The 18150-nt window shown below is 39.5% G+C and overlaps 1 protein-coding gene across 2 annotated transcripts in view; it reads right to left on the bottom strand.

Moving 5' to 3' along the window:
* Nucleotides 1-2472: 2472 nt before the first annotated feature.
* The window catches only part of TNIP3 (TNFAIP3 interacting protein 3), a 92114-nt gene continuing 76436 nt past the window's right edge, over nt 2473-18150 (bottom strand). The window contains exons 9-12 of one of the 2 annotated variants that reach the window (XM_058721488.1): nt 16836-16886; nt 15825-15923; nt 12593-12653; nt 2473-2640 (exon numbers count right to left, since the gene is read on the bottom strand). In XM_058721488.1, the coding sequence (XP_058577471.1) occupies nt 2609-2640; nt 12593-12653; nt 15825-15923; nt 16836-16886 (243 nt within the window). In that variant the 3' untranslated portion in view covers nt 2473-2608. Of the gene's footprint in view, nt 2641-12592; nt 12654-12911; nt 13257-15824; nt 15924-16835; nt 16887-18150 lie in introns of those variants that run through there. The other variant, XM_058721489.1, reaches the window with a different exon arrangement.

The following is an 18150-nucleotide window of genomic DNA, read 5'->3' as shown; positions in this document are numbered from 1 at the left end:
TGAGATATTTCTCTTAACTCCAGGGGTAACTTACTAAATTCTATACGATATACAGTATTTTCCTTATTAAAATACTTTCTCCTAACAAGTATGTTCTTGTAGTGCAATTTTGTGAAAACCCGAAAGAACTGTAAAAACAAGGAGAACTTGCTGGGGTAACCTAGAAAACAGAATTACAGCATGCACAGAACTGGGTGGCCCTGGCCCACAATTTTGAATCCTGGCTCTGCCATTTCCTTGCCTTGAGACTTTGCAGAAATGACTGAATCTCTCTGTGCCCTAGATTAATTATCTGTAACAAGGCAGTAATTATACCTCTCTTGCTGCGTGATGGAGCTCAGTAAATAAACTAAAGAAAATCATGTGGAACTCTGTCCATAATTAATAATATTAGCAAGTTAGTCTGAAATGTCCTTTTTGTTGAAAAGAAAACGAGGCAAAACTCTATGCTAGTAGCAACAGAGGCTGGCCTAACTCCCAGACCTAACCAGACCCCAAGGAAGGTTTTCTTTTGACTTCACATCACAATCAGGACAAAGTGAAGGTGATACCTTCAAGATCAAATTCTCCACGATCATCAAAAACTTAAAATGTGCCCTAGTTGTACATTTCCTAGATAAAAGAGACTGTGTGGTAGGACTTCTTCCCCTCAGCTATTCCTCACCCAATTTCCACAAATTGTGTTGTGATAATGAAGCAAGTGCCACAGCTGAGGATGACCTTTATTATGGGCTGAGACAGAAGTCCCCAAACAAACGATTTGGGGAGAAGGACCCAGGAGGGACTGGCTGGCTCTCGGGCCATGGCCAAGGCTGTAGACATCTGTCTTCTTGGAAGCGCAGGTGTATTCAGAGCAAGGGGTCCCCTTCTCACATTTGCAGTCACCCACTGGGAATTCAAATTAAATTAGGTCTCACTTAAATTGGAGTGTTTCCCATTACATTAGCATTGGTGCCATCTTGCCAATGTTTGCCAATTTGCTAATTAATAATAGGAAGACTTCAGTAATAGTAATGGGATGGTTAAGTCTTGTTTTATTGCTGTTGGATTGACCTAGAATGAGTCCATCAAAGGGTACTTCTTGTATGTGTGTTCCATTCTTATTCTGACAGGCACATCTCAGTTGGTAAACTTAATCCACCACTAAAAGTTGTTACTGCAATGACTTTTCCACTAATCCGAGGAAACAGAAATTAAAAAAAAAAAATGTGTTTTCATGAAACTGACTTGTAAACTCCATTGTTTTCCTGATTCACTTATGCTGAAGTATTGCTCAAGAATGGTTTGTCTCTTTAATAAGGAGCAGTGAAAACAAAAACAAAGCTTCAGAGAATTAACGTAAGAGAAGGATAGTTCTTTCTCAGGAATTGTGGTTTGAGTAGCTGGACTCAGGCTGAAAGTAGTTAACTTTCTAAAGCTCTTTCACTTCTCCATTACACGAAGTTTCAAGTATATTCAGAAACTGAAAAAGAAAAGCATCTGAGCTGGAATTAAGTAGTATAACTTCGGGAAGTCGGAGCTAGATAGTTTCGGCAGTATCTTGGATTGTTTTATGTGACTTCAGGTTCAGCAGATGCTCCCGGTTTTCTTTAGGTATGTCTAGGATCACAGATATCTGTGGATCTCACGCTCCTGTTATACATCTCACAAAGAGGATCTCCGGTTGGTCGTAGCAAAACCCTTATTAAATGGTTGAACGGAATACTTTTAAATCTGCTTAGTCTTTAGACATCTGTCATGCCACTGTACAATTTAATTGCCACACAATTCGGATACATTCATTTTCCATTTTAATAGGTTTGAGAAGTCAGACATGTCTTTCATCAATAATTACTCAAATCCACAGGAAGAAAAAACAGGTTTAACCACAAATCCACGTATCTCCGAACTACTACTGGACGTGCATATGAACACAGCCAATACCATCATCATCACAGTAGGGTTTTCTTTCATAATCTAGTCCACCTAGAAATGAAGTAGGCTCACAATTTCCCATCATCTTAAAGGAACGATCTGTTTAAAGAACAGTTTCAAGTTTATATGTTATTCAGATTGAACCATTCACTGAGTTTCAGGAAGTATATACACCTCTTCAGTCCTATCGACAAGTTCACTGAGGCCAACAAGGATGAACACAGTATCTAATCAAACAGGCTAAAGAACCAAGCCCCTATACAACTAACGGGAGCAATGTTACAAATTTACCCCTGCAGATGCTTTTCCCCCAGGGAATACATATTTCAATCAACATATAACACCGCTGCACCAAAAGTGGAGTCGCTGAAATTGGGAAATCACCTCTGCAAAATCTGACAGCGATATGCTGAAGAGTTTCAAAGAAGGGCGCATCATCTGTCTGCTCAATCTCATGCCGAGGAAACTGGAAGTTGTGTTTGGTTGTGTCACACTGGCTTCTCAGACTCGGTCAGGATCTTAGCTGTCACAAGTCTTTTCCTCTATCCATGCCACAGGGAGACACTGCCGGGCACAAATAATGGAGTAGACGGTACGCAGTTGTGCAGACGAAGCCACGGGAAAAAGAGAAATGAGGGCCCTCGGCCAAGCTCTCCCTCTGCCCGTACGCTCTGCACGTGTGTGTACAGTGCTTCTACTGATTGACTTTCTTTTCTGAGGAGAAGCCTATGAAAGACAGCAGGAAAATGTTTCAGATTAAAACCTGAAAATTCATTTCTTTTCTTCTGGCGTAAGCCTAACATAAACATTGAGGCTGGCAGGAAAAAAAAAAAAAAAAAGAGAGAGAGATTTTATTCATGAGTTCCCATCAGTTTACACGGAGAAATCAAGGGGCGGGAAATGGAGGGCTATTATTTTAAGCACTGACATATGCTTACCACTTTGTGAAATCAGCTGTGGCCTAGTTCTACTCACACCTGAAGAGGAATAGTCGGTACTACTTCGTATCCTTGCCGGCATTTTGGTGGCTCAGGCATTTGCTTGTGAAAGTAAGTCATATATGATACTATGGGGTTCAGTACGTAGCCCACAGAATGACAGCTGTCACCTAAACTACTTTAAGTGTGGTAAAGGGTATGTTATTGTCAAAGCAATAGAAAAGATCACAGTTCTTAAGATGTGTTAATGGCCCATGACGACCAATATGAAAAACACGGTATATTTTAGCAGGACTACAGGAAAGCACTATAGGGAAGACAAAATCAAAGATCTCCTCATGGCAACAGAAAAAATATATGTAACTTTTAAAATATAAAAAAATAAAGTATATACAATTATATAAATTTCAAGAAATAAAGTGTTTTCCTATTCATGATAACAATTTTGAATATATTGAATGTTTTATTTTTGCTGGCCTGCATTTGGTATTTCAAATAAACAAACGTTTAAATGGACTCACTAACAGTTTCCTTTCCAGGTTTAAAAAATATTCTTCTAAGCATGGCGGCCATTACATTAAAAAGGTATCCAATATGTTAAGAACATAAATTTGGACCCAGAAGCATAGTCCACAGATCTAAAACAATCTAAAGTTTAGATTTAATACATTAATGATATCTTAAAACATTAAGAAAAATTAATTCTTCTGTAGTTTTTACAGCATTCTTGTGAAATAGGTACAGAGGCAAGGGTCATTATCTCCATGTTTTAGATGGAGACAGGTTGTGACCCACGAGATAATCCATGGCAGAATGGAAATCTGAACAAAAGCAAAAACAGGTCTTCAGTTCCTTGAAGAGAAGGCAGAGTGTCCCCATATAGTGAATGTGGAAGAGACTTCTGTCATCAGACTTGGCTCCACAGTTCTGATGGCAGGGCAAGAGAAATGCCACAAGGGAATCATGGGTTCTCACAGTGCTAGACACAGTCTGCTTTTACTTATTGGTTGGTAAAGAATTCTACTCACTAATGTGTGGCTTATTATCTATTAATGGTATGTGTTACACTCCATGCTTTTATGTTCACAAGAGTGCATGTTAAATAGCATGATGCTGAAGTGATCTGAATAGAACCCAGAGATCTTGGTGGCAGAGGCCATGTCTGACTCTACATCAAGGATTAGCTGAATCTGAAGTCCCCTGAGAGGAGAGGGTGCACCAGTGCAGCAGAAAGGTTAAAAGGATTGAGGGGACTTTGCTTTCTCTTTCTCTCTTTCTCTCTCTTTTGAAGACACAAAACTTAATTTCATAGAAATTTTGTAACTCTTACATTCTCAGTGCGAACTGAGCTGTAACCTACTGCCCCATGCAGAAGTGGGCCAGTCTTGGGAGCAGGGAGGAAGGGAGATGGTGGGTAGTGGTCAGAGCTCAGGCCCTAGGAGCCCTGTTCTTCCTCACTGCTGAGGGTTAGGGATGCCACCCTCTTCCCCTGTCCCCCTCTGGGATCCAGGAAGGAGAGCAGATGGAATCTTGGGCCTGGGACCTCTCCCCCACACTCCCCTGTCCCTTCAGGTTGGAGGGGAACTAAGGAATCTGGGGAGAGAAGGGGACAGAGAAGGCAAAGATATCAATCAAGAAAGAGGAGGATCATGCCCACTCACCTCTTAGAATGTGGGTGCTTATGCATCAACAGTAAGGAAACCTAGGGAAGTAAACATTCTTCCCTAGGAAGAATGGAATGCAATATGGAATATAAACCTCGCTTCCCTACAGAATTTTATCTTCCATTTAAGAGGTATATTGCAATACCTAGTGGAATTGTGACTAGTCTAGCCTTATTGTATGCATTTTTCTCATCTAGGTTCTATCTACCTACCTATATCTATATATAATGTTAACTAGAATGTTTAGTCTTTGCTTATAAATCAGTGTCTGCATAGGAATATATTTACCACCAGCATTTTCATATGTTCCTGTACATATAAATATACATTTACACTTTATTTAATATTCCCTTAGCAAAATCACTTAGTTTACCAATAAGCTGAACTTTATAGCATTATAAAGTGAGGACACCTTATAATTTCTTCTGCAATTCTTCTCTGAAACTCCAGAAATGAAATAGGCATAAAACTATCTGTCTCTAATTGATTAATACTCTTTATTAACTCCTGGTAAGATAATTATGAAAGTAATATATTTAAAATTTTTTTTCACATTTATTCATTTTTGAGAGAGAGAGAGAGAGAGAGAGAGAGAGAGAGCGAGCATGGGTGGCAGAGGGGCAGAGAGAGAGGGAGACACAGAATCTGAAGCAGGCTCCAGGCTCTGAGCTGTCAGCACAGAGCCCGATGTGGGGCTCGAACTCACCAGCCATGAGATCACGACCTGAGCTGAAGTCAGACACTTAACTGACTGAGCCACCCAGGTGCCCCAAGTAAGTAATATATTTTATAAAAGAAAAATATTATTTTACCCATCTGTAGTGAAAACCACCCAATGTAGCCTCTAAGTTTCTTCTGTTTCTTACATCTCTTAAGTAGCTTTTACTGTTTACACTGGTTCCTGTATCTCCTCATATCACCAGGTACTAAAAAAAATCCAACTAATCCAGCCGTCTTACCAATGTAAAATTACCAGTAATGGTTAGATACAAAGGCAGTTATAAAAAGACACAAAATGAGAAAGATTCTGGCTTTCAGGACAGGGCCTTAGAATTTATTTAAATAGGGGTGCCTGGGTAGCTCAGTCGGTTAAGCTTAGGTCTTGATCTCAGGTTCATGTGTTCAAGTGCTGTGCTGGGCTCCCTGATGATAGCACAAAGCCTGCTTGGGATTCTCTCTCTCTCTCTCTCTCTCTCTCCCTCTTTCTCTGACTCTACTCTGCTTGCCTGTGCATGCGTGTCTGCTTTATTTCTCAATAAATAAATAAATATTTAAAAAATGAATTTATTTAAATAAAATATATGAAAACGACAACACTACTATATTTTAATGTATAGCCAGGGGTTGTCCATATTGCTCAGTGGTTACAATGTGGGCTTGGGAGCTAGACTGCTCGGGCTTGTCTATGTTGTAGGCAATAACCAGCTATGTGGATTTGGACAAGTGACATTACGTCTCTGGTCCTCAGTTTCCACAATTATAAAACAGGAGCAACAGCGGTACTCATTTCATAGGGTTGCTATAAGGTTTTGAGCAATCCTGTGCCAGACACAGGATTAGTGATATGGGTTGAATTGTGTCCCCCCAAGAGATATGTGTAAGTCTTAACCCCTGGTACCTGTGAATGTGACCTTTTTTGGAAACAGGATTTTTCATACAGAATCAGGTTAATATGAGATTATACTAGATTAGCCTAATCCAACATGACTGGAGTCCTTACAAGAAGATGAAAATTTGGACACAGACACAGATAAGAGGGAAGACAGCCATGTGAAGAGCAAGGCAGAGATTGGTGTTCTGCTACCATGAGCCAAGTACATTCTGGGGCTACCAGAAGCAAGAAAAGGCAAGAAAAGAGCCTGCCCTAGAGGATCTGGAGGGGGCATTACCCCAACACCGGGATTTCAGACTTCTAGCCTCCAGAGTGTGAGAGTATAAATTTCTGCCATTTTTAAGCCACCTAGTTTTTGCTCCTTGGTTATGGGTAGCCCTAGGAAACGAATTCAGTAAGTGTTCAGTTAATGAGTTATTATTAGACGTTAGTAAAGGCCAATTATAATAGTTGGACTTTGATCTTCTGTATTGTAACGAAATAATTATGTTTTCTCACAACACAATCTCACATGCCTACATTTCATGTCTTTCCAAATATGTAAGAATTGAGCTCTAGCTCATTAGACAAAGTTCAACTCTGCACCATATGAAAAGTTTGGAAGGTACAGAAGTGACTGGCAGGCAAAATAGTTAGAAAACATAGCCTGTTTGACATTTCACAAGGAAGAAACAAAACATGTTTTCAAAGTTATACTAACTCAACTATGTCATAATTGTTCTAGACACATGGAAGTCATTTTGCATCCCATTCTGATAACAGATGAAATGAAATTAAAATGTTCTCTGTAAAATCACATTTCTTTTTTTTTAAATTTTTTTAACATTTATTTATTTATTTATTTTTATTTTATTTTTTTATTTTTTTAATTTTTTTTTTTTAACGTTTATTTATTTTTGAGACAGAGAGAGACAGAGCATGAACAGGGGAGGGTCAGAGAGAGGGAGACACAGAATCCTAAACAGGCTCCAGGCTCCGAGCTGTCAGCACAGAGCCCGACGTGGGGCTTGAACTCACGGACCGTGAGATCATGACCTGAGCTGAAGCTGGCCGCTCAACCGACTGAGCCACCGAGGCACCCCAAACATTTATTTATTTTTGAGTGACAGAGAGAGACAGAGCATGAGCAGGGGAGGGTCAGAGAGAGAAGGAGACACAGAATACGAAGCAGGCTCCAGGCTCCAAGCTGTCGGCACACAGCCTGATGAGGGGCTTGAACTCACAAACTGCGAGATCATGACCTGAGCCAAAGTCGGACGCTTAACTGACTGAGCCACCCAGGCACCCCTGTCAAATCGTGTTTCTAAACAGAAACTGTAACCCCTTAACATCTGTGTACTTCAATATATCAAAATGCTATATTAAAATCTAGTGCTACGAAGAGAGAAAGCCAAGCAAGTCTTAAATGTCTTGAAAACCTTTATTTAAATCTTTAGTTTTTGAAAAAAGAATTTTCTTTTTCTGTGTGTGCATTCTTTTTTTTTTTTTTTTTTTTTTTTTTTAGAGAGAGAGAGTGTGCAAGTTGGAGAGAGGGGCAGAAGGAGGGAGAGAGAATCTTAAGCAGGCTCCACACTCAGCACAGAGCCTGATGCAGGGCTCAATCCTATGACCCTGGAATCGTGACCCGAAATCAAGAGTCGGGTGTTCAACTGACTGAGCCACCCAGGCACCCCAGAAGACTTAATTTTCAATGCGTCCCCAAAGCATTCTAAAATAACCAGAGACAGTAACTGAGAGCAAAGATGGAAATTAGTTTACTCAAAGACTGCTCAATAGACTAATCCTTGGCCAGGAAGTCCTTCATTAGGTCTACATTTATAGAGGGACCTGCTGTGGTCCTCCTCTAGTCATCTCTCTCCCGGCCTGAGTCTGCTTTCTTCTAGAACAAGCTGTTGGTACCCACATGCAGATCCCCAAATTTCCTGCCCAACCGACCCTATTTCTGCTTCTAGGCCTCATGTGGTCCTCTTTCCCAAGCCTGAAGTCAAGGGGTGCTGTTGTAGCATAATGAGGGGTATATGGATGAAGCTGGGATGTGCAAACGGGCTGTACTCAAATTCACACTCAAGACCCCTCCCACTGGAAAGGTGGGAAGAGAAGGGGATGGGCCATGGCTCAGGTGTTCCTGTGCCACTGTTTCCTGGAACAGAACTGGTTGGAATATGAGCATTTTAAATTTCACTCTGCCATTCTAGGTATATTTATCAGTAGGAGGATAGACTATAATAGCTTCTACGCTTGATTCATGACACTTAAATATTTAACATGAAGTATGCAGCTCTCCATGTATTCTTGCCTCAGGCCCTGGGAATGTTAAAGGAGGATCTAGTGGTGTCAGAGCAATTTACTCACTCATTACCCACTGTACCTTTGAAAAATCACAAGGCTACTGCTCTACAAATACTTCATGCATAGACATCAGAGCCGCTATTTCAGGTTAGATGATCTTAAGAGGAATAATTATAAGGATCAAAATATAATGTGCTATATATATTGCGGTAAAAAAGTAAATTTGTCAGGAGTCACAGGAAATTAATAAAAAACTGAGAACTAGGGCAATGTACAAAGCACACATACAAATTAGTATTAATTTAAATACCATATTTCTGAAAGGATCATTTTCATTTAAATACAAGTAAATTACTTACATAGTTATTATATGAATAGAATTTATATGAGTTTTAAAAATACTTTCTGGGGTGCCTGGGTGGCTCAGTCGGGTTGAGTGTCCGACTTCGGCTCAGGTCATGATCTCACAGTTTGTGAGTTTGAGCCCCGCATCAGGCTCTGTGCTGACAGCTTGGAGCCTGGAGCCTGCAGCCTGCTTCTGATTCTGTCTCCCTCTCTCTCTGCCCCTCCCCCGCTCATGCTCTGTCTGTCTCTCTCTCTCAAAAATAAATAAACATTAAAAAAAAATACTTTCTGTTTATAATTTATCAGAAACAGAACCTGATTTTCCACTCATTTCTCCTTCCATTGTTTGATTGTTGGTATTTATAGCGCAAAGAATAGGGTATATTGGCTAGCAGTATATTCCTGAATAGTGAAAGATAAACATATTAGCCATATAGTAAGACAATGAGTACTATTATATAAAAAATCTGTATAATAAAAAGATTTCTAAACTCATATTTAATCATACCACAAAGCTACTTTTAAGAATTTTGAGCAACTGGGAGCACCTGGGTGGCTCAGCTGGTTGAGTGTCTGACTCTTGATTTCGGCTCAGGCCACAATCTCATGGTTCATGGGATCAAGCCCCTCATTGGGCTCTGCGCCGAAAACTTGGGATTCTCTCTCTCCCTCTCTTTCTGCTGCCCCTCCCCAACTTGTGTGCACATGCTCTCTCTTTCTCTCTCCCTCTCTCAAAATAAATACACAAACATTTGAAAAAAGGAATCCTAGGGGCATCCTGGTGTCTTAATTGGTTAAGCATACAACTCTTGGTTTTGGCTCAGGTCATGATCTCACGGTTTGTGAGTCTGAGTCCTTGCATCAGGCTCTGCAATGACAGTGCAGATCCTGCTTGGGATTCTCTCTCTCTCTCTCTCTCTCTCTCTCTCTGTCCCTCCCCTCCTTGTGCGCTCTCTCTCTCTCTCTCTCTCTCAAAATAAATAAATAATATTTAAAAAAAAAAGGAATTCTGAGAAATTGGGTTGGACTTACAAATCAAAAGGAGCTTTCCAATTAAATGAAAGAAAAAATAAGAAGAATCACCACTGAAATTAAATAATGGCACACGAGATGTTTTTGTTCTTGTTTTTGTTTTTTGACAAGAGTGATTCCAGAGCTTTTGCCAATTTTTATGACCTGGCTTGAACTTTAAAATAGCATCAGCTTTGGAAGCTAGAAGAGGAGCAACAGAAATCAAAAACAGGTAGATTTCTGAGTAGGGAATTTCTTTCTATGGCCTGGCCCGTGATCAGCCCTCTTCTCTGCTACAGAGAAGCCACAGTTAGCTGCAGAGCTGTGTTGGTATGGAGAAAGAAAGGTTTCAAATGGCAACGCATCCCATCAGTTTCTACCAGGGCTGCCCAAGCATTAACTCGTTGATAGCATTTATTATGTATTTAACCTTGCATTGTACTGTGTCTTTTATCTATGATATGCAAAATACCAAATGAGTAGCACAAATAACATATGTTACAAGTGCATAGGAAGAAAAGACTATTCATGGTTAGATTCTAGTCATATAATTATCCAAGTTAAAGCCCCCATTCTCACTTTATATCAATCATTTTAGAAAATTTTAATATAGTGAGAGGGGGTTTTCAAGAGAACGATAGGATGTGATTCAAAGATAGGTTTTAATGTTCTATACATTTGGAATCTCATCTCAGGGATAATTTTTACCAACTGCGTGATTTAGGCATGCTACTTAAATTCTCTAAGCCTCAGTTTCCTAATCTGTAAAATGGCATAATAACAAAACCTATTTTATGGCATATTGTGAAGATTTAAACAATGTTTTAAAAATACTCAGGTTGCAACATAACAGAGGTTTTTTTTTTCTTATTATAGTTTTATTTTTTATTTTTTTTTAATTTTTTTTTTAACGTTTATTTATATTCGAGACAGAGAGAGACAGAGCATGAATGGGGGAGGGTCAGAGAGAGGGAGACACAGAATCTGAAACAGGCTCCAGGCTCTGAGCTGTCAGCACAGAGCCCGACGCGGGGCTTGAACTCACGGACCGCGAGATCATGACCTGAGCCAAAGTCAGCGGCTTAACCGACTGAGCCACCCAGGCGCCCCTCTTATTATAGTTTTAAATCTATAGACTGTCACACAACATACTACACACCACAAATTTCATTATTTTTCTTCCCAAGTAGACAAAAATCTGTGGGTCTTGCACACTGACTGTAATATTCTATTTTTGCATAATTTTATTTAGTTTCTGAAGGTCATGACAATTCATTTCTATTTTACATAATTATTAAGTTCTATTATATTAGTCCAAGAAGAATCTAGTAGTGATATATGAATGGCTTTATGATGTTACTGAATTCTCTATGCATAATTGTATTTTCTAGTGATTAAACTCCACCTCAGAGAGAAGATATCTTTAATATTCACTCTGGACCAATATAATATGAAGTGGAAAATTGTAATTGGGTGGCAGTTCAGCTATTATACAACAATGGATTTCAAAAACACAGACATTATACAACAATCATTATGGTTAATAGTATGCCATTCTAATAAAAGCTCTCTGTTATGGCTGGAACCCAAGAACTTCATTAAAGCCAAGGGCTATATTCATAGTAAAAAGAAAAGAAAAACAAAGACCCACAGTTTTCTGATAAATAACTAGACATTTTATTATACAGTTCTCACTTTTTACCTTCTTTTTTTCTATAAGCCTTCTGTAAGCTATGGCATTTGCCATTCCTAGTGCTGCTGGGTACAGATGTCTAGGTTGTATAAAGCACAACTCTTTGTTGTAGGGGGCTACATTTGCAAAGACTGCCATGAAGAACTCTTTGGACTGTGAAGTATACAACCTGGAAGACTGCATGTTATCCCTAGCTTTCTATTTCCACTCCATAATGGGCTCCTTATACTAAAAACCAGAATTCTATGATCTCAGATCTGAACTAAATGAGATCAAGTTTCAAGTATGACCTGAAATTGGAATATGGCTCGTCTTCAGCTTTTGTGGATAGATTAAAATCTCTGGAAATTAACAACATAGAGTCACAAGTGTGTGTCACAGGAGATTTTTAAGCATGTAGCAGGCATGGCTGACTTTTGATGATATGTGATGAAAATAGAGGTAAGATTATGGTTATAGCACAGTTTATACAGCCCATTCCTAGATGGCCTCCTGAGACCATAGAGATAAGTAGTAGAAAATATGGCAGATTCTGGAAAGAAGAGGAGAATGGTAAACCAAAGAAAAGTAAGATAAAAGAGTAGTTAGTTGTGAGTACTTTCTAGGTGCCTTTTTAGGTTTTTTCCAGTGTACTTAGAGGTGGGTGTTGTGGGCTACCTTGGCCTAAACTTGAAGTCTGACATTTAGTCACTAGGGAACACAGTTCTGAGTCTTTGTTTCCTCTGTCTGTCTGCCAGTGACATTTAAAACATCTGTCTAGCAAACTCAGCCTGGAAGAGTGGATGTGCATCTGCCCTTTGTAGTGGAATCACAGAGCTTTGTTGTTGTTGTTACAGTATAGCTCTACTTGAAGTTTTCATTTCTAACCCCAGATGGGATACTGACTCTGAGACTGGAATGGGAACAGAAGCCAGGACTGAGATTCATGCATTTCTGCATTTGAACATTTTCTTTTTCTGAAGGAGTTCAATTTAACCCCAGGTGCATCAAATTAGAGTTGTGTATGCAACACAACTTTAGAGAAGGCCCTCCCTGAGTACGAATGAATGTATGTTGAGTAAACATCCCGAAAAGACCCCATTAAAATGTAAACATGAAAGAATGCTCAATACAGCTGTGGTCTTACCATTTGCCTTGTGCTGCACATCTGGCGGAAACTGGTCAGGAGCATACCACTGATAGTCTGGCTGTGTGGAACAATACAACATTATTATAGCAATATGGACTTCAAACAAAACATAGAGGCGCATTAAAAATATAATTATACTATGTGGCTTTTATTATGCAGGCAACACAAAAGTAATTTTTGTCCAAACCTGTTGCCAATCACGCTCATCTCTCTTACCTCCGTCATCACTATTACCATCTCCCAACCCCCCTCTAAATCCACACTGTGCACTGTGCTGGCCAGAATTTCTCGTACTTTGGGGTTGTGTCATGGTGTCTTTTGTTTTTTTGGGTTTTTTTTGTTTTTTGGTTTTTTTTTTGAAGCAGATGTGTTTTGGATATCTGGAGAAGTATAAACACTTCTGTAAAACTTACTACAGCCCATAAACAAAACAAAGCAGTTTACCATCAATAAATACTATGTTTAAATCCCTCACACAGGAGGCAAAAGAAAGACCGAGAAAACAATTACAAGCTCAACGTTTTCTGGTACAAGGAAGAAATCTAAGCCGTTAACTGCGGACATGGCTTGTAGAGGCTCAGGATGGTGAAGCAGGGCAGATCTTTCTCTTTGTAGTGTTCCTCCGCGGAAACTCTTCTCTAAATCACTCAGGTGGTTTAGACTAGAGAGGCAGTGAGAGAAAAGGGCAGACTTGGATTTGCCCTGTGGGATTTTCTTCTAGGTTTCACCAGTTAAGAACATCTAGATATTGAATATCAAGGAACATGTCAAACAAACTGCATTGAATAAATCATGAGCTATAGACCTGAATTTCAAGATTCAGTTCTAAGATGAGAGTCTCTGTGTTGAACCACTTGGAACACAGCAATCTGAGGTTCACCTGCCCCTGAGGATGGTCTGTCTTCCTGCTGCCAATGCTCACCCCTGCCCCCCTCCTCCCCCAAGACACGGAGAATACAGACCTTTTGTTCTATTATTCAATTACCTCCAGAAAATAACTCCGGGAAATTTTCTCTAACAATGAGCCAACAGGGAGCATTTACAGGGCTGCCAGACCACTGAAAGTAGCCTTAAAGTTCAATTATCTGACAAGACACTAAGAAATGCTGCATTTAGTACAGTCTGACCCCACTTTACCCCCACTCAGACACCTAGACTCTTGGCTCCTTTTGGTCCACGAAAAAGCTAAAAGAGGAAATGAGATCACCTCTGTTTTTTATCTCCTCGTTTATTTTTAGATGTCTCAAATAACACGTAGGATAAGTGACGTGAGCCTCAGTTTTATATTCCAGGAGAGTTGCCAAAAGAAGGCAAATATACTGTAATTTTACAAACACTGTCGCTTGTGTTTTAATTCAGGCTTAGAAATAAGCATAGAACACTAAATATTCTTTTTAAATGAACCCTGTGAGTTAAATTCTATTGTTATAGCAAGATCGTGTTTAACTGAATACTGTTTAACTGAATACAAGCCATTATATACATGACTCAGAATCTTTTTTTCAAATCTTTTTTCAAATACAGACCTTTATTTGGTGATAATTTTACAAGGTCTGGACCACTCCTCTTATAACTGATCAGGAAAGTTTGATGAACTTTTAGACTAGGTGAATTTCTGCCTTCTTTCCATAAATGAATATTTGAAGACAATAGTCATTTTTACTTCTAGATGAGCTTGCCTGACTCATTGGCTTTATAACTTAACCTTTCACAAGAATAATTCTACAATTTCCCAACCTGTAGGAGATAACTCCAAAGTACATTTCTGTCTCTTTCTGTTTCCCCCAATATTAATTTACTTCTACATTCTGAAAGCAAATTTAGGGAATTATACCTATGTTTGGGAATTCCAAGGAATGTTTCTGATGAAGATTGAAAAGTAAGCAAGCAGGTAAAGAAAAAAGGAAATGGGGGTGGGTCACAGAAGTGACATGGGGCAACAACACAAAATGAAGCAAATTCTCAGCAGTGTGCTGTGTCACACCGGGGTCAACTAAAGGATGCTCATTAAATTCTGACATCCTTCTGCCACCCGAAGAGTCATTACCTCCTCCCTTGGGAAAAGGGCTTTGAGTTACACTCAAATACAAAACTATGGCAATCAAAAGAATCATGCTCTCCATACATGTTCTGCCAGGAAAATCCCAGGTAAAGGGATTCTCAAGATTCTTTGCATAATTAAAAACACAACTAATAAAAACTAAGGAGGAGGGGAGCTGTCTGAACATTTCCAACATGCAAAAAAATGTATAATGTTTTTTCCGGTATAAAGATTCTGTCTATGTAGCCAAAACACAAATTAGAGACGCATCCAGACCATGGGGGAGGGTGGGTGGAATACCGCTATGGAGAAAGGAAAGAAGGGTGCTTTGGTTCTGACTTATTCAGGTTGACTGTCCAAATCAATTCCACTCACAAATAATTGCTCCACTATCGTTTCATTTTGCCTGGGTAGACACAGTCACAGAGAGCAACTTAAGTGGGTCACTTTCTCTTGGATGCTTTAGGAATATCCTTTTAATTGGAAAATGTCAAAAACTCTGTGGCACAAATGTAGCAATGTCCACAGTAGTTCAACACAAGTTTATAACTGAAAAAGGCATCTCTCAGACTTGCTATATTCACTTTGCTTTTCTTTATAGACAAAAATGTCCTCTTGGAAGAGTCAGGCATTTCATTTAAAAGGACCCGTATAAAATGTTATATGTTCTTTCAAAGAATTACAGCTTAACTTGATACATTTCAGTTAATTCATTCATATCTATGTGTGGCCTGTGGGTCCAGTGTCCCCAAAAGATGATCATAGTGTAATTGACCACTGTAACTGTAACAAAGAGGCTGGGATTAAAAGAGGCTCTTTCTGTGGAGAATATTACATGCTCAGATTACAGAGACAGACATGATTTCTTTTTTTTTTAATGTTTATTTATTTTTGAGAGAGGGCATGAACGGGGGAGGGCAGAGAGAGAGAGAGGGAGACACAGAATCCAAAACAGGCTCCAGGCTCTGAGCTGTCAGCACAGAGCCTGACGTGGGGCTCAAACTCACAAACTGTGAGATCATGACCTGAGCTGAAGTCGGACACTCAACCGACTGAGCCACCCAGGTGCCCCTGAAACAGACATAATTTTTACCAAAAAAAAAAAAAAAAAAAAAAAAAAAAAAAAAAATACCAGCACTTATTAGATAATATAAGCACTTGTATGTTGAAATGCAAGCTGTTACTTACTGGGTGCTTATGTAGATCTTGTGCAGTCCCAGGGTCTGCCAGTGTGCATGGATCCCGCAGATGGAAATTCAAGCCACAGTTACAGATTGGGAAATACATCTGAGGAGGATAATATTGTCCGTTCACTGGAAGTGGGTAGAACTGGGGAGCCACAGTGACACTTCACTGATACTTGCTTCATACAACCACAGGTTTGGCTTAAATCTTAAGGTTTAGTCTAACTCTTGCATAATCCTAACTCGACATAGTAGATGTATCAATGTAGACTCTGGACTGATATAGATAAGGCTCGTGGGTCAAATTTCACTTAGGGTGAAACTCTAATTAGCTTTTCATTTTGAAGAAGTTGGAAACACTTGAAAAGAATAGAGTTAACATGATGTTTTTGAGTTATCTTCAGAGAAGATCCTTGCTTAAGAAGAATCAGCCAGTAAGCCATAAAACAAGTGTTCTTAAATTGTAGCCAGAGATTCCTACAGCATAACTAAAGTCCAGAGAGGAAATCAAGAATTAAGAGAAGAAATATTCATTCCTGAAGGCTACTAGAGAACCAATGGGACAGAATTCTTTAGTGCCCAAGAAGATACTGTATTTTCTCAAAAAAAGGCACAAATAATTGATTTAATTTTTGAAATGTAAATTGTGTAAGCAATTGCAAAAAATACCAAGGAAATATATTTCCCAGGTGTTCGTGGGTCTGTGAAGAGATCTCCATTTGTATGAACACACACTAAGGCTTGTGCGACTGCTAACATGTTCCAAAAAGCATGTGTTTTTCATGCACATTGGGGTTGAGAAACTGGATGTGCCTAAGCATTATGTGTCCACTGACATTTTAGTTGATAAGGAAAAGCATGGGTGTTCTGGGCCATCTTTAGCAGAGCTTGAATATGTCTTTAATTGGAACCACAAAGAACTGCTGTGCTTGGAAATACATGTGGGGGTGGAACATAAGGTTGCCATTTCAACTATGACAAGAAGATTGTTGAATTCAGGTCAGGAGCAACATACCTGTTTTAACTGCTTTTCGAGTTTTTCTTTCTCCATCTGACAAGCTTTTATCTATGGACAAAACAAAGACATCTGTTTGTGAAAGAGTTCACATGGTTTGTTCTAAAGTTACTCTTTACCATCTTTTTTAATGTTTACTCATTTATTTTGAAAGAGAGAGAGAAAGCGCATGCAAGAGAGAGGCAGTGAGAGAGAGAGAGAGGCGGGGGGGGGGGGGGCGGGGTGGGTAGAGAAAATTCCAAGCATACTCCACACTCAGCATGAAACCCGATGCGGGGCTTGATCCCATGCACCGTGAGATCATGACCTGAGATGAAATCAAGAGTCAGACACTTAACAGACTGAGCCACCAAGGTGCCCCCTAAAGTTACTCTTGCCTGACCCAGCCGTCAATGACCTGCTCAGATGTCAAGGGGTGAAGCACTGATAGCAGCAATGCCAACGGTGAAAACAGTCAAGTTTTGGATTTTCTAGAAGTGTACTGGTTCTATCTTGAAATTCCCAAATGAAGTTTCGGAAAGTTGAATACAGTTTTAAACTCTTCTCCCTATTTGTTGAAAGTATTGTAAGTCTAAGTTTTAGGTTGATATACTGAGATATAAATATCTAGAGACATAGGAATAGATATAGATACAGAAACAGCTTCCACTGCCAATTGAATGTACTGGAACTGGTCAGCTGTACACTCAAAAGCTTCCATCATAAATGTTAGAAGTTGTACACGTACTTAATCCATGCCAGGCACTGATCTAAGTGCTTTCCATATAGTAACTCACCATATCTTCCCAGTGCCTCTGTGTGATACTTAAATATTATTATCACTACTTTGCAGATGAGGACGCGGAGACATGAGATGTTGAGTAACTTGTTCAGAGTCACACTACTGTACTTTCTGGCTTCTCACTGTTTAAGACCCAACCTCTTCAGTCAGAGTCACCCACTCTGGATTCCTTCCACCTCTGACACAATGAGAGAAAGCTGTTTTTTCTTGGACTCATTAGTCATGCTATCATCATCCCTCCACAGCATGGTCCACAACCCTGTGAGGTATATATCCCCACTGAATGATACCATTCCAAGTCTCACCTATCAGGATTATTCTCTACTTCCTTCGTCCTCCCATTTAACATTATACATTTTCCATCGGACTTTTTATAGTCCGATGTGTATTGTGCACAGTCAACTTTCATTATCTGCGGTAGTTATGTTCTAATAAAGTCACCATGAACACTAAAGTGGCTAACTGACCCAGTGTTCCTAGAGAAATGCAGGGCTAGGTTCCTATGAGCCTCTGATCATACCATTTTTGTTAACC

The sequence above is a fragment of the Neofelis nebulosa genome, chromosome 3, assembly GCF_028018385.1.
Source record: "Neofelis nebulosa isolate mNeoNeb1 chromosome 3, mNeoNeb1.pri, whole genome shotgun sequence".
NCBI lineage: Eukaryota > Metazoa > Chordata > Mammalia > Carnivora > Felidae > Neofelis > Neofelis nebulosa.
Note: the sequence above shows the minus strand (reverse complement) of the source record. Positions and strands in the feature narration are given on the sequence as shown.